Source organism: Marmota monax, unplaced genomic scaffold (genome assembly GCF_021218885.2).
Source record: "Marmota monax isolate L192 unplaced genomic scaffold, Marmota_monax_Labrador192_F-V1.1 WCK01_AAM20220418_F8-fsc00217, whole genome shotgun sequence".
NCBI classification, from domain to species: domain Eukaryota; kingdom Metazoa; phylum Chordata; class Mammalia; order Rodentia; family Sciuridae; genus Marmota; species Marmota monax.
This window is the reverse complement of record NW_026692031.1, coordinates 2,336,881-2,359,960: the sequence shown is the minus strand read 5'-3', so window position 1 is coordinate 2,359,960 and position 23,080 is coordinate 2,336,881. Positions and strand designations below refer to the sequence as shown.

Below are 23,080 nucleotides of genomic sequence, written 5' to 3'. Positions count from 1 at the left end.
CAGTGGCCACTGGAAACGCTTTCTCTGGTCAAAGTCTCAGGCCATGTGAATGATGAATTCAATTCACTAAACTAAAACAATGTTTCATGAACGCCTCCTGTGTTTGGCACTGCTGTGAGAGCCAATCCCAATACTCAGGAGCACAAGAGACGAGGTGACCGTGTCCACCATTCAACCTGCCACCACGCCAGCCTGCAGGAGATGACCACCAAGTCGTACGCAGGTGGCCGTCCTGCAGCTTGCAAGAGAGATTACCTGCTTCGATTTCCCCTTATCTGCACATTTTGCTTTCTTGTCTTCTGAGACCTTCCAGTACACCTGTGAGGGAGAATGGGCCCGTTTTACTGAATGTTCTCCTGTGAGGCCTTCAAACTGATGCCGAAATAACAACAGGCCAGATATGGTAGTGCACGCCCGTAATCCCAGCTACTCAGGAGGCTAAGGCAGGAGGACTCCAAGTTCAAGGCCAGCCTCAGCAACTTAGTGAGGCTGTCTCAAAATAAAAAAAATAAAACAAAACATTAAAAAGGCTGGGGATGCAGCTCAGCAGTGGAGTGCTTGCACAGTATGTATAAGGCCCTGGGTTTGATCCTCAGTACCACAAAAACGATAATCAAAACAACAGGACATTTCTTATGACCCAGAGACTCTTATAGATATTGGGGGTCAGCAGTCAGGAAACACACAGAGCTTCTTGGGCAGAGGGGGACCCTAGGTGAGGTGAGGATCACCCTGAGCTAATTCAGTAGGCTTCCACCACGTGCCCGTGTGGCAAACACATCACACCGGTTGCAATTTTCACAGCAATGGAGTCTTAACTGGGACACAGGAAGGCAGAACCCGGTCTCAACTGGAAGAGCACCTTCCTTCAGAAACACCAGGGCAGATGAGGTTCGAGGTCCTTGCATGACACCCACGAGGGCAGAGGAACGTAAGATTAGTCGTGTGCCCTGCTCATGCTCCCAGGGAGTCCCTGAAGACAGAAGTCCCTCTACCTTCTCTTTAAGAGGCACCTCAGCTTCTATGCCCTCCTGGGGAGCACAGAGGCCATTCACAGGACAGTGGCCGGCACTTGGTGTCTGGCTGTGGTCCAGCTCATACTGGACTCCACGCTTCTCCAAGATGATTCTAGAGGCAGAACCCTAGACCAGGTGACCACAAGGTGACAGGGCCTAGAGCAAAATATCTACCAGACACACAGGGAGGAAGGGGCTAAGCAGGAGGTGAGAGCACCTCACCCTTCCCCTCAAGTGACTTCTGACTATAACCTCTGTCTTCAAAGGATGATGCTCGGAAACTCATCTGCATGTGCAACAGAAATAAAAACGCTAAACCCTGGAGATGAAGAGAATATAAAACAGAGAGCTCCAGGGCAGACACGCACAACACAGGCCAGAGCTGCCTCCTTCCCCAGGGCAAGAAAACTAGCCAACAGCTAGGCCTCGGGAGCCAGCCCAGGGGCTGCCACTGGCCAAGAACAGGGCAACTTGAGCATCAAATAAGGACAGGGCCAGGGGTGCAGCCCAGGGGTACAGCGCTTGCCTGGGTTCCACCCCAACATTGCAAAAGAAAAAAAAAACTCCACCCTGACACTAACAATCAAATAACTTAAAAACTCACTGTTGCCCTCAGGATAGAATCGAATCGTTCATAGGAACAATGCCCAGCATCTGTCCTGTCCTGGCACTCCCAGGACCCAAACAGGTGACAGTGGGCACTCTGTCTGACAGATGAAAAAGGAAAGGCAGAACCACACTATTTTGCTGGGCGCAGTGGCAACGTCTGTCATCCCAGCTGCTTGGGAGGCTGTAGGAGGGAGACCGCGGATACAAAGCCAGCCTCAGTAATTTAGTGAGACCCTAAGCAACTCAGCAGAACCAGTCTCAAAATAAAATATAAAAAAAAAGGGCTGGGGATGTGGGTCAGTGGTTAAGCATCCCTGGTACCTACCCCCTGCCCCCCAAAATTGCCTTTTGCAACACTTAACAAGACACTGGACCTTGGCTGGGTGGGTCACAGGCCACTGAGGCCCAGGAGGGAGGACCCCACCTGCAGGAGAAGTCTCCCTCCCTGGCCTGCACGGACAAACCTCTGCACCCAACAGGTGGCTGAGAATGTGTACAAGGACAGACCCAGGCTAGACGCTATGAGGACACAAGGGGTGGGGCCACGGCTGGGGCACCAGACAGGCTGCACGGAGCACCTTTTCCAGGAAGGAAACTGAGGCTGGGCCCTAGAAATGGAGGCTGCCTGGACAGTGCGGCCAGTCACGTGATGCGGCTGATTTCCATCTGACTCCAACTAAACGTGCAAACGAACCCAAGAAACGCCTTCCGCACGCGATTCTGCGAAGTCTGAGTGCTAGCTGAGCCGGCAGGACGCGAGGTCGGAGGTGGTGTGATCAGAGAACAAGGAGTCCCTTCCCTAAGAGCTACACAGATGAAGGGGGCCGTGCTGGGGTTTGCTTCAACGCCCCCAGAGGCGGAGAGTGTCACAGGCAGCAGTGAGGGACAGCCTGGCTTTCCCGGAACCACTGGGGATGCAGGGCACGGCCCTTGCTTATGGGCATGGTGGAGATTCTTCCCTAATAGAAAGTTCAGGAACAAAAGACGGAAAGCGGCAGGTCTCTGGGTGAGCTGCTGTGGGCAGGAGCCCAGGCTGGAGGGGCACAGACAGGGAGTCGGGGGTTCAGGGCAGGCTGCCCGGTGTGCAGAGCCCCAGGGCCGAGGGCAGGACCTACCTCGTGCTGCTTCCTGGAGATGTCCAGCGCCTTCAGCGCAAAGACGGCCTCCCGCGCGCCCACGTACAGCGTGTCCTCATCCTCACTCATCAGCAAGGCCGAGTAGTTGTAGATGCCTGGCTCCTGGAACTGCACCAGACCCACCTCTGCGGGAGGCCAGGGGAGACGTCAGAGCAGGGAGACGGGACCCAGGGAGTCACTCTCGGTGACAGGGAGCATCTGAGCAAATGCTTGCAAGTGCCAGGTCCACGCCCCACACAAAGGGCCGAGCAGCTTACCTACCTTCCTTTCCCATCCCTCAAGACCTGCCAAGTGGTCTTCCAGGAGACGACAGGCCAGCACTCCATCTGCCCACCCACCTCTCCCCTACTTGTCTTCAATCGCTCATGGATAAAGCTTAAGAATATCATAACTTTTTTTTTGGGGGGGGGGGTGGGCAGCAGCTACTAGGGACTGAACTCAGGGGCACTCGACCACGGAGTCACCTCCCCAGCCCTATTTTGTAGTTTACTTAGAGACAGGGTCTCCGTGAGTTTAAGATTTTCTTTTGCAGGAGATGTTTTATTTTGAAACCTATTTTTTAAAAAAATAATCTTTGGAGAATATAGCCCTCAATCCACGAAATTCCCGGTAATCTCCACCACAAACTCCCGAGACGGAGACAAGTAACGCTTTTTCCACTTGTTGGGTGACTGCAGCAAGAGCCACGCAGTGGCACAAGCTCACCCAGTGGTCAGGGCTCACGCTCCTCATCTCCTGACTGCTTCCTTCTGGCCGTCCTGACATCCACCCGAGGGACTGAACTGGACTTCCACCTTTTTATTACCAAGTGGGCACTTGGAGGGCTGGTGTTCTGGAAGTGTCTGCAGTTCCTGATGGCGCCTCACCTCCAACGGTCCCTCCGCTGAGACGCCACTTAAGGCCTGTGCGGAGCTCATCCTGAAGTCCCTCCTCAGCAACCCTCCCTGCAGCTGTGACTGATTTTGACTGAGCTGATGTCTCCCTGTTGCTCAATCATTGGCTCTCTATGATCTCTGCCCGTTAAACCATGTGCCCTTGAGATCCAAAACGCATTTGATACAGTCCCCCAGGACCTTTCCTGGCTTTCCAGGAACCACTGGGGATGCAGGCCCCAGCGCTTGCTACCTGAGGTTATCATAGTGCCTAGTTTATGGCAGATACCCAGTCAACTATCATTCAGGTCAAAAATATATATAAAGGAGCCAGGTGCAGTGGTGCATGCCTGTAATCCCAGCAACTTGGGAGGCTGAGTCAGGAGGATCCAAGTTTGAGGCTAGCCTCAACAATTTAGTGAGCCCCTGTCTCAAAATAAAACATAAAAAGGGCTGGGGATGTGGCTCAGTTGCAAAGCGCCTCTGGGTTCAATCCCCAGTGCCCTCCCAACCCCCTCAAAGAAGAGACTCAGGTGTCAACACTTCCTGATCTCCTGATTTTTTCCACTGGAAAGAAGGGCCACGCGCACACAGCACGCAGGCCTGTCTCGGTGCACAGATGGCCAGTGAGCAGCACCTAGCTCAGCACCCAGCGCTTAAGCTCTCCACCCACTGAGCCAGAGACGGGGGCCAAGACACCTCTCCCAGGGGCGGGGATAACTAAAACCCGAACCAGCAACAGCAAGTGAGAGTCGCCGGTGGGAAGCTGGGATACAGGAGCTGTCCTCGGGGTCAGCCCTGTCCTCGGGAGCCAGGGGCACACGCTCAGCCGGGGCTCGGCCTCCGAGGTGACCAGGTAGGAGGCAGGCGAGCTTCCTTTCGGGGGCCCCAGTTCAGACACCAAGTCAGGATCCTGAGCAAACCCTGTCCGTGCTCCGGTCACCAGAGCAGCCTCTGAAGCCGTCGCCTGAGGCGGTCAGCTGGTACCACAGCTCCAGGGGCAGAGAACCCAACCAGTGAAATGCCGGGATGCCAGCCGTCCGCCTGTGTCCGCCTGTGTCCACCCGTGTCCCCAGCGTGGGGTCGCCACTGGCACCCACTCAAGCATTGGCTCTCACCTCTGTGCTCCCAGGTGATCCGGGGTATGGGCGCGAAGGCCACCGCCGTCCCAAACACCAGCGCCAGGGCCGCGAGCAGCCCCCCGATGGGGGCATGCATCCTCGTGGGCGGGGGCCACCGGGCCTTCAGCAGCCAAGGCTCATGGGCAGCAGGAGGCTGCGGGGAGCAGGGGTCGGCGGGACGCTGCTCAGAACCGCAGGGCCACAGCCGGCAGCACGGGTCGGAGCCACGGAGCGGCGGGGCGCCTCGGAAGCCGCATGTCCCTGCTGGCCGCTGAGCGGAGGGCGCTCACCAGCTCACCCTCAGGACCCGGGCGTTCCTCAGGCTCCGGAAGGAAGCTACAAGACAGCGCAAGGAAAGGACATGAGGCCACCCGCCCCCCGGACTGGCTCCACTCCTGCTCAGACACACAGAGGGACGTGGGTACGTGGGTGGCTCCTGGAGGGACAGCCTGGTGCACAACCCAGGGGACAACGCTGGACCCACCAGCCACGAGCGTTCCCCGCCCTTCCCCACAGCAGCCAGCCCCACAGCGCGGGACCAGACCACAGGCAGTTGGCCACCGGGCTTCCTTCCTGCACGGCTCTGGGCGCAGCTGGTGGGAGATGAAAATGAGCAGAAAGGAACTGGGTTTCAGCTTCCCCCGGGGACCTCTGCTTCCCCATTCCTGCCACGCTCACCCGGGAATGGCCAGAGAAGGACCAGGCTGCCGGGGCTGGGACACACACCTGGGAGGGACACCGCGCCCAAGCAAGCATGCACCCGTGTCGGCACAGGCGTGCACACGGGACACGCACACACGCTCATACAGGAACACGCACACACACAAAAACACACGCTGGAGGTCTCACCAGGCAGGAGGCACTGATCTACAGGACACAGCTGTCCTAGCTGGGACGGCGGTGAAATGTCCCAGCCTCACTGTGAGAGGCCGTCACTCCAGGGAAACCCTGGTCTTTAGTGCAGATTTGCCCAGTAGGCAGGGCGCCCGTTAGAACAGGCCGATGCTATTTAGTGAAAGTGGTGAGACTGGAAGCCACGTGCGCCCAGAGTTCCTGAGCCCATCCCTCCCGTCCCCAGCGCACTCCAGTGACGCTGTGGCCTTCCACGCTGAGCGCCCTCCTGTTCCCCGGGCCCTAACTTGGCCGAGCAGAGCCAAGCAATCTACCAGGGAGCCTCGCAGATGGCAACAGGATGGCATCAGGGCACAGACAGGGGCCAGCGGCAGCACGACCCAGATCCCCCTGGCCAGGGCCTCGGGCTGCTGCTGGCTTCTCCGTCCCCAACAGGCCATCGAGTCTCCCTCGTGATGTGATTCTGAGCCCCCCAGGTTGGGAAGGCTGCGACTCCCCCCTCCCCTCTGGGGACAGCCTAGGCCAGGGCTGGTCTTCCCGCAGGTCCGACACGGCAGATGAGCTGTGCAAGTCCACGGCTTTCTCACTGGAACTGAATCTGGGAGAGCCACCCTGGTCTTGAATGTCACTCTGGCTTGTTCCTGACCAGTGACATGTTTTGTTCCTGGGCCCACAGCTTGGAGCCACTGAAGTGCCCTGAGCTGGCACTTAGGTAATTGGGCACTTTCACGTCACATTTCACCCCAAACTGCAACGCAGGGTTCTGGGTCCCTTGTCCCCCTTGCAGGGGCCATGTGAGGGTCACAGCACATGCCCCTCTGAGCTCCAGGCTGGACCCCCCACATTGTATTCCTGCACCTCAATCAGGCAAAGCCAGAACAAGAAGCCTGGTTCTGCTGACAGCCAGTCCTGAACTCCATGTCCTGGCCCCCCAAAGGGCACCTCCTGTCCCTGCATTCTCAGTAACAGAATCCCGAGCTTCCTTGGGTTGGAGGTGTGCCCAGCCCACCACAGTTCCAAGCTTTCCTGCTTCTGGCTGAAGAACTGTAAGTGGAAGTTATTAGACAGGAGTTCCATGAGAGATCTTTAAAGGAGGCTGACTCAGCGAGCAATTATGTTTCCGTCCTCAGCCCTCCCTCCTCTTGCAGCCTGGAATTCCGATTGGATGTCTGGCGCTCTGGCAGCCATCTCATGATCCATGAGAGTAAGGGTTCCACTCTGTAAATGGCTAAGTGGAAACCCCCAAGAGCCAGGGCCCAACACAGCAGAGACGCTACTTCGGCTTTTTACTTCCCACGATCTGTTCCAGACTCGTTCATAAATGGTTCAACTCTGTCAATGACTTGCTTTCAGATTTTTGTTACCAACAGATCCAATTCCAGACTGACACAACCTTCCTGGAACGCATCCAGCTCACAGCAACCGCAGCCAGGTGATGTTTTCACTATGAATTCAGATCAAGTCGCTTCCCCGGGGACAGCACCTTTCCACGTCTCTCCTGCATCTTCAGGGACGGCTAAGGACAACCTTGGTCAACCTTGTCTGACCTCTCAGGTGTGGGCCCCGCCCACCTGTGAACCCACCAAGGTGGCCCCCTGCAGGCCCTGGGCAGCTGCCCATCTGCCTGTCCACGCTCCCCAGAACATTTCCAAGTGCATCCCCCACTGGTTCCTGGGCCTGGGCACGCGCTCTCTGGGTGACTGGCCAGGATCTGGCCACCGAGCCCACCCTTCTCCCCTCTGAGCTCCCACAGAGGCGACGGTCTCCCCCGACGCCCAGAAAACTCACCCCTAACGTACAGGTTCAGCTCCTTCCCAAGTGTCAGGCACACCCATAGCTCCTGGATGTGACAATGTCCTCTCCCAGGTCAAAGAGAGGAAGAGCCACGGGCCACAAAGCCACCGTGAGGATGAGCTGGCGTTGGATTGTCCCCCAGGAGACACCAGACACTGACACACAATCCCACCGTACGCGGCTCTCACAAACGGAACTCGCGCGGGCTGGAAGTCTAGCCCTGACCTGGGGAAGCATGGGGTGGAGGAGGGGCCTCACAGAGGCCACCCGCCCAGGGCCTGGCCCACAGACACCCCGAGGACCGTCCTGCTGCCTTTGGTTCAAGTTCTCCTCGCTCGCCCCAAGGCCAGGTGCAGAGGAGGTGGCAAAGATGTCCACCGGGCTCCCTGAGAGTGCCCGCTACCTCCCAGCTGTCCACCCACCTTCTGGGGCAACTGTCCCCTGGCCTTGGAGGGCTGTGGCCTTTCCCCAGTTCCCTGTGACGGACATGGGCTGTGGGCACAGGCAGCAGCGTGGCCACACGGGCCCGTCCCTCTCGGCGACTCCCCGCCACAGGGCCGAGGGGGAGCAGGCGGCTGGCTGGCCGAGGTCTGCACGATTTCTGGTTGCAGACGGAGCCAGGACCCCGGGGCCCAGGAGGAGGGCACAAAGTCCAGGCCACACGTGCCCCGCCCTGGGCAGCAGCCAGCGCCCCCCAGGCTGGGTGAGCACCAGGCAGAAGCTGGAGGTGCGTCCCCGGGCGGCCAAGCTCCACACGACCCAGACAGGCTGGGGACTTGGGGCAACTCGTGACGCTGCGAGGGGCCACGGCACAGAGCGGGATGCTCTTCTGAGGGCTGTCAGGGTGCCAGCCAGCGTGTCACAGGAAGCCAGCGCAATGACAGCCAGAGGCTGGCGGCAGACACACCAGCTGCGCTCGCTCCAGACACAGGACTGTTACTCAGGCGAGAGAGAAATGCGCCACCAGCCGCGCAGGCCTTACACGGGGCTAAGAGAAGGGTCTGGAAGGGCCACATCGAGACGGCTCCGACCCCATGACAGGCAGCTGCGTGTGGTAAAGCCACAGAGGGGCCGAGGGGAGGGGAGCAGAGGGCTGCGGGGCGGTGAACCTGCTCCGCACGACTGCGATGGTGGGCACGTGTCCTGCAGGCGGCACGACACCACGCGTGACCTTGATGGGAACCTACAGGCTATAGACCATGACGAGGTGTCAGTGTAGGGTCTTCGACTGTGGCCAACGGGCGGCTCTGCGTCGCAGCAGGGGACATGTGCAGACTTCTGTACCTTATGCTGAATCTAAAGCAGTCCTAAAAGCTCCAGCCTATTAAAAGGAACAACAGGGCTGAGGTGTGGCTCGGTGGCAGTGGCTCGGTGGCACCGGCTCGGTGACAGAGGCTCGCCTGGCACACCCAAGGCCCTGAGCTTAATCCCCAGCACCATGAAACGAGGACAATGATAATAAACAGCCCAAGGAGGTCCTGTGGGTCAGACAGGGAGTGAGCGCACGGGCCCACGGCCTGGACACCAGGACAAGCCCCGGCCACGGAGCCCACAGGCCCCGGTCATCTCAGGCCAAACACCCCAGAGAAGCCCAGTCTCTCCTGGAGGACAGTGGTTTGCAGAGGTCCTATTCTACTCTAGGGGTCCCACGGCACGAGCTAAGCTGGGCTCAGACCCCAGACTTAGGAGATGAGAGACTCTCTCCTGGGAAACTGGGACCGCAGGTCTCCCCTCCGATCCAGGGAAGCGACACAGAAAAGGAGACAAACTGGGAGATGAAAATGGAGGTGGTGGCCCCAGTGGTGTGTGGCAGGCCTAACAGCCGGGTCTCCCAGGGGCGTGGCAGAGGGTCCCCTGCTCTGGGCAGGCGCGGATTTCGCAGCGTCCATGCTTTTGTCAGGTCCCAAGGTGACGACAGGAAGGGGAGCCGCAGTGCCCACCGGGGCCCGGGCATGTCCACCCCATGGACAGGGCAGCTTGTGAACACACCTGACTGCAGAAAGCACGAGCGATCACGGCAGTGTCACTGTGCACCACTATTAGGAAGTCATGAGCTCGGGCATTTACCTTCGCTTTCTTTTTTTAATCTTTCATTTTTTTCTAGTTGGAGACGGACACGACACCTTTGTTTCATCTCTTTACTTTCTTGAGGGCTGAACCTGGGCCTCACACGTGCCCGGCCAGCGTCCTGCCACCCAGCCCTCCGTTTCCTTTCCAACGAACTGATCTAGCTTTGGGCCGAAGCGACTTCATCTTCCGTAAGGCTCCCCAGCCGCAGCGCTCATACCCCGCGGCGCTGAGCGACACTTCAGACCAAATTGAGCAGAAACCGTAGCCTGAGAGGGGAGCTGTCACCCACAAGCAGAGAAGATGAAACGGAGCTTAAAATGCCACTTTTGGATGAAAGAAAGAATACGTCCTGCTGCAAGAACGGGGTTCCTGCCAGTCAAAAATGGGATGGAGATGGAAGAAGAGATAAGAAAGCTGGAGGCCCCAGTCTAAGCAGCACTGGTAGAAAAGAGTGCCAAAAAATGAGGAATTCTCCCAGAAAGAACCAACAGAAATACCCAGGACAAAGGGCGTGAGTCTTCACAATGGAAGCGCCCAGCAGCCCGAGTGACCTAAGGCCACCCGTTTGGACCCGTTTATCAAGAAATCGGAGAGCCCTGGGAGGTCAAGAGAGGATCTCCTAAAGGCTCGAGGAACAAAAACTAGTCGCACAGACATCACCGTGGCCCTGCTGAGAGCCAGGAGGCAGAGCTGCCTTGAAACCCGAGGGAGAGGATGTCTCACGGAGAATCTTGAAGCAAATGACTGAGCAGTCAGAACGTCACACAGAAACACGCCTCAAGTGCTCAAGCAGCCTTACCTCTTCCATCCTTTCTCAGAAAATTACTGAAGGATTTGTTCCAACACAACAAGGGGGAGCCGTGTCCTGGGCCTTCTCTTTCAGGAGTCAGGCTGTGCACACGGAGGACAGGCACACACCGTGGAGAGCTGGGGGGTGCAAAGACAGGGACCTCACAGGGGCGCTCGATGGGTCACCCACCACGTCCCCGGGCTTTGTTTACTGAAATGTCTACGGCTCTGGAGGAGTCTGAGGATGAATCAGTAACAGATACACAGATTTAAAAAAAAAATAAAGATGCACACTGAAAATGAGGCAATTAGTGACCCCCGGGGAACAAGAGCGGTTCACAGATGGAAGTGTGATCAGAGTGCATTATCCCGGCCCAGCGCACGGCCCGGTAACAAGAACTGGACGGTGGAGGGAAGGAGGAGGCAGAGGACCAGAGGATACGACCCTCAACTCCACGCAACACGGTCTCTAAAGGGGTCAAGTCAGGAAATAGGTCAAACCAATTTGATGGAAAAAACCAAAGGCGGTTAGAACAGCTGACACTCGGGGTCTCAGGGCAGCGGAGGTGGGCACAGAGAGGAGCCTGGCGGGCCCAGCTTTCCGTCACTGACTCTATTGATGGCAGGACATGAATTAAAAGGTTCTGGCCGCATCGAGTAGGGCAGCTCAGCAGGCCGAGGCAGGGTGGCCACCGCGGGAATGTCCTCCCAAGGACAGGAAGAGTGAGCCGGCTGGACAGCAGGTGCATTTGGACAAATGGGATCATTCACCAGGCAGCAGAGTGTGCTGCCTGGCCCGGCAGGGTCGGTGTCCAGTGTCAGGTCCTAGAGGAGCCTGCAAGGCCCAAGTGACCTGGCCTGGCCGCCCTAGGACTTCGCCAGCACGCCTGGGCCCCTCAGAGCACCGCGCCCCCCTCCGGGCCTTCTGCATGCAGCTCCCACTTCCTGAACCTTCTCCCCCCAGGGTCTCTGTGCTCCTGTAGGGATCCCTTGCTCCAAGGCCACCTCCTTGCCGGCCACCCTCCTCTTCTGCTCTGTGGCTTCCTCTGCACATGGCATATGGGCCTGCACAGTGTCCACCCTCCGGTCCCCCCCGAGGCAGGGCAGGGCTACTCTGCTGCCAGTCCTGCCCAGGCCTGCTGCGCATTTATCTCATCAGCAGATACGAGACTCCCGGGGTCTAGCCCAGGCCCTGCCGCCTTCTCTAAGGGCCTTTAAAGCCGGCCACAAGGGCCTGGAGAGTCCCGAGCGGCACAGAGCTCCAGGGAGGACTGCGGGGTTCACCTTCTGCCATTAGAAGCCAACGGTTTGAGGCAGGGCACACAAGACACCCTCCGGCCCACTGCCACCACCGCTGGCCTTCCAGGAACAGCGCTCCGTGGCCAGGGCGGAACGCCGCAGGCAGGGCCGCCCTCTCAAAATCGAAATCACGACAGCCGGGTGGGACGCCCCTCTGTGCTGGCTTTCTTGAGCATCCCTGGGAGCTGAGGGTTGTGAACGTGCACTTTGCGGTGACAGCGTGAAATTGTCGCCCTTTGCATTCAGAAAGGACGGCCTGACAAAGGAGCCCATTAGAGAGACGGGTTACGAATGTCACTCCCTCTCACATGCGTAATTAAGCGCACCGGCCCACTTCAAATGTCAGAGAGTGGAGCTTGGGGGGTGGCGCTGAGCCCCTCCATCCCGCCTGTCGGGGCCTGTCAGGTGGCAGCGCTCCACCTCCAGGACCCTGGGAATCAAAGGGGCTGCGGCGGAGACAAGAGCAGCTCCAGAAACCAGCGGGGGCGGGGCTGGAGCACGGGGCTGGGGGCACGTGTCTGCATGCGTGCGTGTGCACAGCTCTGTGTGCGGAGGCGTCACTTGTGTGTGTTCCCACATGTGTATGCGTCCATGTGAGCAGGTGCATCTGTGACGACATACGTACACGTCTATGTGCACCGTGTGAACCTTCTGTGCACGCATACATGCATGCCCATGTGCGCCTGCAGCTGTGTGCATGTGCAGGACACAAGTGTACATCTGTGCACACACAGGCATCTGCGGGTGCCTGCACACGTGCACATTTGGATGTCATATTTATGTGTCTCATACACGCTGACCTACATTGCCTCTTGGATGTGGCTCCTCCCTGGGACCTGAGAGGGATGGATCACTGAGGGGACACCCTCACTGCCACTCAGAAGGTGCCGGGGCTCCAGCCGGGAGCAGGATGCCGTCCTGATGTGAAGGCACCCTCACCCACATCCCGGGGAAACTGCGACAGGGGACGTCGGGTGAGCTGGGGACACACTGATGTGAGGAGAGGGTCACCTTGGGCCCCCAACCCTCTGTAGACGCCCGGCTGGCGGAGCCTGGCTGGATCCCTGTTCATCTCCCGGGTTTGCCCGGACAGGGCGCGTGAAGGTCCACACCCCTCTGGGCCCTGCGGCTGCAGCGGAGGACACACTCCCACACCTTCCCTGAGCTGTTGGGTGGCAGGGAGGAGGGAGCACCGCGGCCCTCCCCAGACACACCCTGCCCTGGCGAGCCCTGGCAGCTCTTCCCTGCGAGGTCCTGCCCAGGTCCCCTCTGCCTCCCCGTCACAGTGCTGACTTCTCCATGGTGCACGCTGAGGACAAGAAGGGCCTTGTCCCTTAGACTGCGGAACAGGGGTCAGGGGCTCCCTGAGCCGCAAGCTATAACCATTCACTGTTCCAACTTCGGTTTTCCCAGAACCGAGAGCCAATCTCAGCTCTGCAGGGGCATGCTCAGCCCTGTCACGGCCTTGTCCTGGACACACCTAGCAGGGCGGCCGGCCAAGACCGTCTCTGGGACGCCCTCTCACCTCAAGCCACCTTGCAGAAGCGAGCAAGTCACAGCAGGTGTCTGAGAAGCTCCCACCCCAAACCCAAGCTCAGGTCCTGGGCACCTTGCTGGACGGGACAGCGGGGAAGGACACAGAGGCTGGGAGGAGGGAGGGACACCCCCCCCCAATCTGAAGGGCATGAGCAGGTGTGTGGCAGGAGGCTCCTCGAGCAGGGGCCACCACTGCAGAGAAGCAATCAGTCTGATGTCACCCCACTCTGTGTCTGGGATGAGTGCTGACCATACTGTCTCCCACAGCGTCTGGGTCCCTTGGCGCAGGAGGCTGAGAATTGGAGAAATGATAGCCCATTTCAACTTCCACTGGCCTAGAGCTCCCCCAACCCCTCCAGGAGGCCAACAGAGGCTCCGAGCAGGGCAACGGCTCCCAGGGACAGCGTGGGTTTGCACTGGGCAACGGCCGGCCCTCGGAGGGGATGGTGCTAGCCACCCAGCCTGGAAAGGATCAGCGGTGCTGTACCTTTGTAAAATTTTTTCCTCGTGTGTGTGACAGTGCTACACCCACGAGTGAACCCAGGTCCTGGGCCGTGCTGGACAGGCGCGCACCACCGAGCGGCAGCCCCAGCCCATGCCGCACCTTGCAGTGGTGGCTATAAATACTGATGTCAGCCCGAAAATTCAGTCTCTGAGTCCTAACCCCAGCGTGATCAGCCCAGGAGGGTGGCGTCCTCACCCATGGGATTAGCGTCCTTACAAAAGAGGCGCCAGAGAGCTGCGCCACCTCTCCTCTCCCATCCCAGTGAGGGCACAGCAAGAAAGTGCCATGCACCAACCAGGAAGGGCCCTCGCCAGCACCGACTATCCAGCGCCTTGAGCTTGGGTTTCCAGTTTGCGAAAGAAAGGGTGGAGGTGAGTTTTTGCTGTTTAGCAGATGCCCAGTTTGTGGCACTATATCACGCACGGCAGCCCGTGCCGATCACTCAACCTGGGGGCCCGCTGAGACCATGGGGATCTCAGTACCAGGCAAAGTATATACCCAGGGAGGTCACTTGAAATGTCCCTGAAAGAGAGGGTAAACTCATGCTTAAGTTTGTTTTAATTGGAATTTACTTCCATTCTTAATTTTCCCACATTATGAAATATTTTGATCTTCAAACATAATTCCACTAACCAGGCGCGGTGGGACATGCCTGTGTAATCCCAGTGACTCGGGAGGCTGAGGCAGGAGGACCACAAGTTTGAGATCAGCCTCAGCAGCTTAGTGAGGCCCTCAGCAACTCAGCAAGACCCTGTCTCAAAATAAAAAAATTAAAACATGGCTGGGGATGTGACTCAGTGGTTAAGCATCCCTGGGTTCAATCGCCCGTCTCCCCGCCCAACCCCGTCAAAAAAAATTACTCCACTAAATAAATGAAAACTAAAATAAGAGACCACTCACTAATTATCCACAAGGCAGACAGAAATTGAAGACCTCTACCTGCCGTGCTGGTGAAGGTGTGGTACAACGGACTCCTGTGGGCCATTGGAATGACCCCCTTCACCTACGCTCCCATCCCGGCATTCCTGGGCAGCAGCCCCACGACAGGCAGAGGTCACCCCAACTAGCGGTGATTCCTCAACCAGGGGCCAGGGGCGCACCCTAGGGAGACAAGCAGCTGCTGCAGGTGGACAAGGACCACGCCACCACCACGTGCCAAAGCAGGCACTGGGCATTGTGGGAGCTGTGGCCCACGCTGTGTGGAGGGAAGGTGTGCTACCACACACACACACACACACACACACACCCAGGGAGTGCACACACAAGGATACAGACACACAAAGATACAGTGGCAGACACACAGAGGTGCCAAACATGAGCACACACAGGGACACGCATCCAGCTGTTTACAGACTACCTGGAGGAAAAGGGGCCAGGGGACTCACCTTTTACGTTTGCATTTTAAAAACCAAATTGCATTTTTGCATGTATTGCTTTTGCAAAACAAAAAAAATTAATTCACTAAAACTGGACCCCTCTCTCAACTCTATGGAAGTGTGTTGGCAACCTCAACCCAACACAGGAACGTGCGGAGCGGCCTTCAGCGTCGTCTCCATGTGCGAACCCATTTTTGGGTGCAGGTGGGGCATGCATTTCTTTGGCTCTCATGCATCTATCCAAAAAATGAGCAGTACTTCTTCCTCTGAGCAGACCTCAGGCTTTTTATGACAGCAATGCAAAAAGTAACAGGAAGGGCCTCTCCTCCTGCCCCCCCCCCCCGCTGGACCCTCCTGCAGCTTCTCTCGTGGAGCAGCCTGCTTTCAATTTCCTTATCCCTGAAGGTTCCGAGGCATTTCTTTAAAATAAAGAGGCCAACACAATTCAAAGATAAACCACCCAAGCAGGGAGGAAAATGATACTTGGCACTCAGATAAAAAGTGACCTCCCAGCTGGGCGTGGTGGCGCACGCCTGCAATCCCAGGGGCTTGGGAGGCTGAGGCAGGAGGATCGTGAGTTCAAAGCCAGCCTCAGCAACAGTGACGCACTAAGCAACTCAGTGAGACCCTGTCTCTAAATAAGATATAAGATAGGGCTGGGGATGGGGCTCAGTGGTCAAGTGCCCCTGAGTTCAATCCCCAGTACCAAAAAAAGAAATAAAGTGACCTCCCAAACTGATATGAAGGCCCCCGCCACCAAAATGTACCCAGTAATTTATTTAAAAAAAAAAAAAAAGTGCATAAAGCCAGTTCAGTACACATCAGAATCACAGCAGTCCCCCTAGAGATGACGGTGCACTAGGTAAAGGCAGCCTACCAAGCTGGGAAATGTGCTCTCGTTTTGGTCCCTGGTGGACCAGCAGCAGAGCCTTCCATCATCCCACCACCCGAGGAAGAACAGGGGACCAGGGATGGTGGTGCCTGCCTGTAATCCCAGCGGCTCCGGGGACTCAGGCAGGAGGATCCCAGTTCAAGGACAGCCTCAGCGACTTAGTGAGGCCCTGTCTCAAAATGAAAGACAGAAAAGGGCTGGGGGTGCAGTTCAGTGGTAAGGCAGCCCTGGGTTCAGTCCCCAGTAGGAGAAAGAAAAAAGGAGGGATATGGAAAGGATGAGGGAAGGATGGGGCACGGGCTTTCTTTTGGCTTTCACTCACTGAGCGACTCTGTCTTTGCTCAAAACCAGAAAGGGCATGGCTAGGAACTGACCCCGAACAAGAGTAATAAGAAAATGGCCCCCATCTAGGAAGGGTGTATCAAGAGCCTCCGCTGACCATCTCCCTACAGCCCCCCAAAGAGGAGAGCAAGCTTCCTGGAGCTCACCCTGGGGTCCACCCTGTGGCCACTGCCACCACCCAGTGGAGAGGGGAACCCAAGAGAAAGGGAGTCAGGAAACGTAATGGGAGAGAAGGAAAAAGGACACGGCAGCCTCAGGGCTCAGTACCCAGCACCCACCCAGCACCCACCCAGCCCGGGAGCCAAGTCTGAAGTGTGTCCCAAGGGAAGTGCGGGTACCAAGTATCCCCACCCCCCAGATCCACCCGAGCCCTCTACGAGGTCTCCTTTTGATTAAAACAAAATGATTTACCTGCATCTTGTGCCTCTGAAGATTTCCACTTCTAGAAAGGAGTCCTCAGAACCTCGACTCTGAAAATAATGAAAAACCAAGACAGGTAAGCCCTTGAATTCTCCACCCTGGAGGAAACCCAGCGTCACTCCTCGGAAAGCACTGGAAACACATTCTTCCCACTTTTTTAAACCTCTGGACCCCCCAGGCTGACCTTCTCACCCAGGACCAACTTGGCCAGTCTTCCGTGATGCAAATGGCAGGGAGGTGGCTGGGAGGCCCCTTCACCAGCCCAAGGGGAAGTGTGGTCCCATGGGTCACCTGGCGCAAGAGCCCTGACCACAGCAACTCTCTTGCAAAACAGGTCATTTGAATACAACCACCATCCCAGTTAGCAGAGTTCAAGTATCCACTGAGCACATCTCATTGGCTAGTAGTTTCCCATGTGTCCCTTACGATTCATCTCCACAGGGCCACCAAGGGAGAAACCAAGATGGGTGACATGCACAAGAACCAAACCGAGTCCCTCTTCCTTTTGATTATCTGTCTATGGGGATGGAACCAGGGCTTCCGGCGTGCTAGGCGAGTGTTCGACCACTGGGCTACATCCCAGCCCTCCCTTTGTTTTTGATGGTAGTTTTTAAGCCAAACAGAAACATGTCCACCATGACGCAAGCAAGGGGCCTGTTACCCTGCTCAGAGTCCTCCAAACAGGGGTCCCTGGGCCCAGTGATATCACCAACGATCAGAACAAGAGCACTGATCTCACAGGCTTTGCAAACCTGGAGGCCTCGTGCGGGCTGGAGACGGGTGGCTAAGGCGATGCTCCCTGATCATAAATGGCATCTCTCTCGCCCCAGACTCAGAGGCCAGCGTTATGCAGAGGGTGGGGTTTGGGTTCTTCCCTCTTGCCTTCCAAGTGACTACAACCACCGGTGACACCCCAGACCTTCCCCCAGACCCCTCACTCCAGTTTCTCTGTGTCAGCAAATGACCACTAGGGCAATGTGCAGAAATGGTCACCATCCATCCACTCCCACCCACCCCCAGGGCTGCCAGAGGCAGCAATAGCTGCTTTTTTTCTTCTTCTTTTGGATAGTGGGGATCTAACTCAGGGGCACTTAAGCACTGGGCCCTTAAGCCATCTCCAGCCCTTTCTGAGGCAAGGTCTAAGTTGCTTAGGGACTCACTAAGTGGGTGAGGCCCTCCTTGAACTTGGATCCTCCTGCCTCAGCCCCCAGAGATGCTGGGGTTACAGGCCTGCACCACCAGGCCCGGTACCCTCCCCTGAGCAACTCTGCAGGGGCCTGGCAAGGGCCACGGGCACCCAGAGCTGGGAGCCACTGTTCCCTCTGGAACGCCAGGGAGGCAGGTCTGCACCACGGCTGGGCAGCAGTGCAGTGAGGTCCACCCTGTTGTGGGCATCTGCAAAGGTTCCACGCTGAGCCACTCAAATGGGCCTCGCTGTCAGGGAGGGAGAGGGCACAGCAGCGTCTGGAGACAGTGCTAGAAAAACAGGGGTTCACGCATCAAAACGAGGTTCGGATAAACATCGCGAATGCCACGATTCTGAAACCGAAAAACTTCTCCAAAAGTAAGTTCACCTTTGTCACTTTAACAAATAAAGGCCAGACCTAGAACTGCTTGTCCTGTGACTAGACAAGACGGGTGGCCCGTTTGCCATCATTTCACAGTGGAGAAGAGCAAAGGACAGCGGATGGGGAGGCTGGCACATGGAAGGCCCTGGGTTCCATCCCTGCACTGAAGAAGCAAAAATCACCCACAGGGGCGGAGTACCCCGTGGACGTCTAATCCTCCAGGGGCTCCGACAACCCAGCTTGATGACTGGTGTCCCTGCCTCCCGTCCTCCGGCCCCAAGTCTGGGTCAGACATCCAACACCCTGCTTCTAGCCCGAGCTTCTGGGCCGCAGCACACTTCCGGCCTGGGTAAGCCACCCGGGACCCAGGCTCGTCTTCGCCCTTCCCTCAGACATTTTCTGCTTCCTCAACACAAACCCCACAAGCTATAATTAGCTATCACCCCACCAAGAGCAAGCAACAGCAAGACACTCTCTGAGTAATTACTCATCACAGTGGTTTAACTCTGCACCTCCCGGTTCCTGTAACACGAGGAAAAGCACGGCCCCCATCCTGTTCACAGACTAAGGCGAGGTCCTAGGGAGAGAGCAGGGGCCCTCTCCCCCAGGATGAGCCTGAAGGTCCTCCCCTCACAGCACCCACAGGAGGCAGGCCAGTGGCACTTAATGACCTTGAATGACGACAGCCGCCTTCATCCTGCCCCTGTTCTGCAAATGCGCGCCCTCCTGTTCCAGCAGAAGCACCCAGGTGTTCCTCAGCCCCTGCAGGAGGGGTGGGGCAAAGCATGGGGCTCTGGGGTGGGGACTACCCAAGCTCCAGGTCTGCTTCTGCAAGTGACTTGGGGAAGTCACTGGGCTCTCTGGGCCTGTTTCCTCATTCAGTTGGCCGTGGTAAGGATCTGAGATGATTCTACAGGAAGAGCTTTCCCTACCACCAGGCCCCTAGAGGAGCACTAGCCAGCGCTAACCACAGTCAACTACGGTCAACTACGCAGGTGGTACCAGCCAGAGCTAGCTATGGTCAACCATGCGGCTGCTCACACCTGCCCTGCGGAGGCTGAGCAAGACATTTTAAAAAGCAGGGTTTGGTCATTAGCACATCTCATCTCTGTTCCCAGTGACCAGGGGCCACCAGCCTCGTCCTACTCACAGGGGGTCACGGTGCTGAGGCTGCCTGTGTCTGTCCATGCCCAAAGAGTGGCTGGGAAACACCGCTACTGGCTGCCTCGGCTGTGGCTGGGGAGGGGCTCAAGCCCCTCTGCTCAACTACTTCACCCCAGCAGCATGCCACGGGGCACCCTCCACTGGGACCAGCACTCCAGGACCTGCCCCACAGGGGTGGGGACGCACACTGGAACACACTGCTGCTTCTCACCAACACCACTGCAGCTAGCAGAGTTCAAGTATCAACTGAGCATCAACTGACCGCCGGGCAGACTGGCCTTGAAGAGCAAGGTGAGGAGTGGGGGCCAAGGTACTGCACGTGCACCCTCTGACCCGGCAGCCGTCCACCAGGACTCACTTCATGACGGTTCAAAAGTGACACACATTCCGCAGGACCATACCTAGAATTCTGGTCTTCTCCCAGGCTTGCAATATGTGGGAGATCCTCTCCCAGGATGCTAGGCAGCATCCGCAAGCCACAGCTCCGTCAGCCACCCGATGACCTGGGGGGCAGGGGACAGGGGACACTCTGCAGTGTGCTGTGTGGCTAAGCTAGGAAGGTCAGCAGGTTAGGTGTCTCAAATGCATTATGTACTTACCATAGTTTCAACTTACCACGGATTTATCCAGACATAACTGCATCCTAAGTCATGGGGCATACTTTTCTTAATATGCAAAAGTCATGCCCAGCCCTAGGGTGCAATACTAGGCATGGTTAAAAAGAATAAAGCTGCCATTGGTAAGAGAGGGTGCTAAGACCTACGGTTCCCGGTGGTGTGTGTGGTACGTTCCCACCGTGAAGGCATACGGTGGGTGGCCACTCGCCTGTTCAAAAGAACGATCTGTTAGACGAAAACTGAACCCAGGAAGTGAACAGGTCTGGCCTGCCGTGGGGAGCACCTCACCTTTCATAATCTGGATTCTTTAAAACTACCTTAACTCATATCTCACGCACCAACTTTTCTAATTAGAATATTTTTAATCGGAAGCCAGGCTGAGGCAGGAGGACTGCAAGTTCAAGGCCGGCCTGGGCACTTTAGCAAGGCCTTATCTCTAAGTAAAAATAAATAAATAAATCAAAAGGGACAGGGATACGGCTTGGTGGTAAAGGGCAAAGGGCCTTGCTACAATCAATCCCCACTACAAAAAGAGAATATTTTAAACCTGACATCAAAAGATAATGTAATTGTAGAGATTTTCAGAACTCAGAAAAGGCTAGCAAAGAAAACATTTCTGGCAATGTTTTCTTTCTTTTTAATATTTTTTAGTTGTCAACGGATCTTTCGTTTTATTCATTTATTTATATGCGGTGCTGAGGATCGAACCCAGGGCCTCACCCATGTCACACACTGAGCCCCAGCCCCAGCCCCAAAATGTTTTCTTAACAAAGAGGTAATAACTATTAAAAAAAAACACCTCCCATTTCTGGCGTCTTCCTAGAGGAACTCTACTAAGTCAATCTCATCTAAATGGCCGTTTTCCCCACCGGCAGGCAGACGTGCATTTCCGGCAGCTGGATATCTGGTTGGAATTTCTCATTCTAAGAAACGAGGGCACGGTTCACGGGCAGCACCCCAGCCCCATCCAGGAAGGGCAGCCCGATGGCCACACTGGACGGCAGGGCCCCAGTCACTCCACTGTGACCCAACAGGCAGTTTGTGACCATGTCGCTGCCAGACTGAGACCTGAATTTCAAGAAAGAGGAAGGACCTGGGGCCTGTGGGTGGCAGGAAGGAGGTGGGACCCCCACGGGTGACATTAGGTCCCTGCAGTCCTGTGCACCCCACTGCTGACCCCACAGCGCCCCTGAGCACCGCATCATGGCTACTGTTCCATGATTAAATATGACGATGCTGGACGTTCAGGTCACTTCCAATGTTCCACCTAAATTCACTTTTAAAGATTGACTCGAGGACTGGGGTGTGGCTCAGTGGCAAAGCGTCTGCCTTGCGTTCTCAAAGCCCTAGATTCGACCCCCCCCCCCCCAGTTTCAAAACAATAAGACCAAAAAAAAGAACACCACCAAAAATATTTAAAAAATTAAAAAACTGACTTGAATCACCAGCAACACTTGACCGAGAACGTTTTCTATCCAGAATGTTCAAAGTGACATTTACAGAGGACACCAGGGCAGGGTCACAGGGTGGAGCCTGTTGGGCGGTGACACAGGTTCGGGGCTGGGTCCCATGCCCACAGGGAAAAAGAGCACACGACTCCCTTCATGTATTTTCATTCTGCTTTCTTCTAGATTTTTCCAGTTGGTTCAACTCAACTAATTTTTGAAAATGGAGCTATAAACCACAAGGCGCCTGGCGTAAATATTTTTTATACTTCTTTCAAGGCAATTAGGCACCTTAATTAAGTGCTTGTTTGTTCTCCCCAGAAGGGGTTGGGCAGAGTCCTGCAGGACTGCAGAGTGGTTTCCAAGGCCAGCTCAGACCACCTGCAGCCACATCCTGCTGGGCCACCTCCAGCAGGCCACTGCCCACCCCCACAGTGGCTTCCACAGCACCCCCCCTTCCCCAGCACCTCCCCCACTCTGGCTTCTCCCTCAGCACCTCCCTCTGAACTCCCCCACCCCCAGCTACTACATCAGAAACTTCCATCCTCCAGCCACTGCCCAGCGGCTCCACCTTTCCCAGCTACTCCCCCAGGGATGGCACCGCACCAATGAGGAATCGTCACTTCAGAAGTGGACATTAAATGCCAAAAACAGCAACCCACAACAGCACTGTCCCCCACGACACGGGAGGCTCCCACTTGGAGAAAGGTCTGGGAAGAAGCTAGATGACCGCACCCCAAGAGAAACAAGCCTGGGTAAGACGACGGTCTTCTGCGGCCAACACTGACCTCCTCCCTGGCCTTCACTCTGTGATTTGTGCCTACATCCCAAGTTCCCTTTTTAAAACTCATGACCATGACATTAGCCTTGATCACTACCCTCAGCTCAGCGCAGCTTGAATCAGGCACGTTCCTTGGACTCTAAACTCACCCAGGCCCTTCCTTCCAGAACCTCCCGCCAACCCCACCGACCAACAGTGACCTCTGCTCTCTCCTCCCTGAGCGCTCTCAGGTGGACACCCCAGCAGCCCCAGGCCTTGGGGTCCTCTGCCACCTCCCCTCTCCTGCACCTGACACCCAGAGGGCCAGTCACAGTGGACAGTCGGCACCTCCAGACCACACAGGCCTGAGGTTCTGGGGTTCATAAGGCCCCGCATCCGTTGTGACGGACCTTCCCAAGCCACCTGCCTCTCTGATGGAGACCCCATGTCCTCCCTCCTCCGTCTCCTTCCCCATCAGGTCCTGAGCAGCCTTGGCCTTCCTTCCAGGATGCCCCCGTCTGTCCTGACCCCACTCTCCCTTCCCTCACAGCCATGTCCCACCCAACAGCACACCCCACCAGGCCTTCCACGCATGGCCGCCGTCTGGCTCCTGCTACTCACCAGGGAGTGAGCACCAAGTCCCAAGAGCAGCTCCTCAGTCTCCCCAGACAGGTCACTCTTGCTTACGGGATGCTTGCATCTCACTAACACCTGGCTCCACCCCTTGTCTCCAGGGCCTGCAGGAGAAGGGCCCAGCCTCCAACCCGATGTCCCCAAGGGTGCCCCACAATTCCCCAGGCAAAGCTTTTCATCCTTCTTGTGCAGCGTGACAACACACCACCGCTAAGACCCAGCCCCCAAATAATGACTAAGCAGTGTCCTGACCCGCCAGGGCCC

General features: G+C 56.8%; 1 protein-coding gene across 10 annotated transcripts in view; it reads right to left on the bottom strand.

Moving 5' to 3' along the window:
* Sema4d (semaphorin 4D) overlaps positions 1-23,080 on the bottom strand; it is a 114,406-nt gene that overhangs the window by 35,014 nt on the left and 56,312 nt on the right. For all 10 annotated transcript variants that reach the window (XM_058582776.1, XM_046454035.2, XM_058582780.1 and 7 more), the window contains exons 2-5: positions 16,621-16,679; positions 4,752-5,090; positions 2,741-2,886; positions 256-318 (exon numbers count right to left, since the gene is read on the bottom strand). In XM_058582776.1, the coding sequence (XP_058438759.1) occupies positions 256-318; positions 2,741-2,886; positions 4,752-4,851 (309 nt within the window). In that variant the 5' untranslated portion in view covers positions 4,852-5,090; positions 16,621-16,679. The remainder of the gene's footprint in view (positions 1-255; positions 319-2,740; positions 2,887-4,751; positions 5,091-16,620; positions 16,680-23,080) is intronic.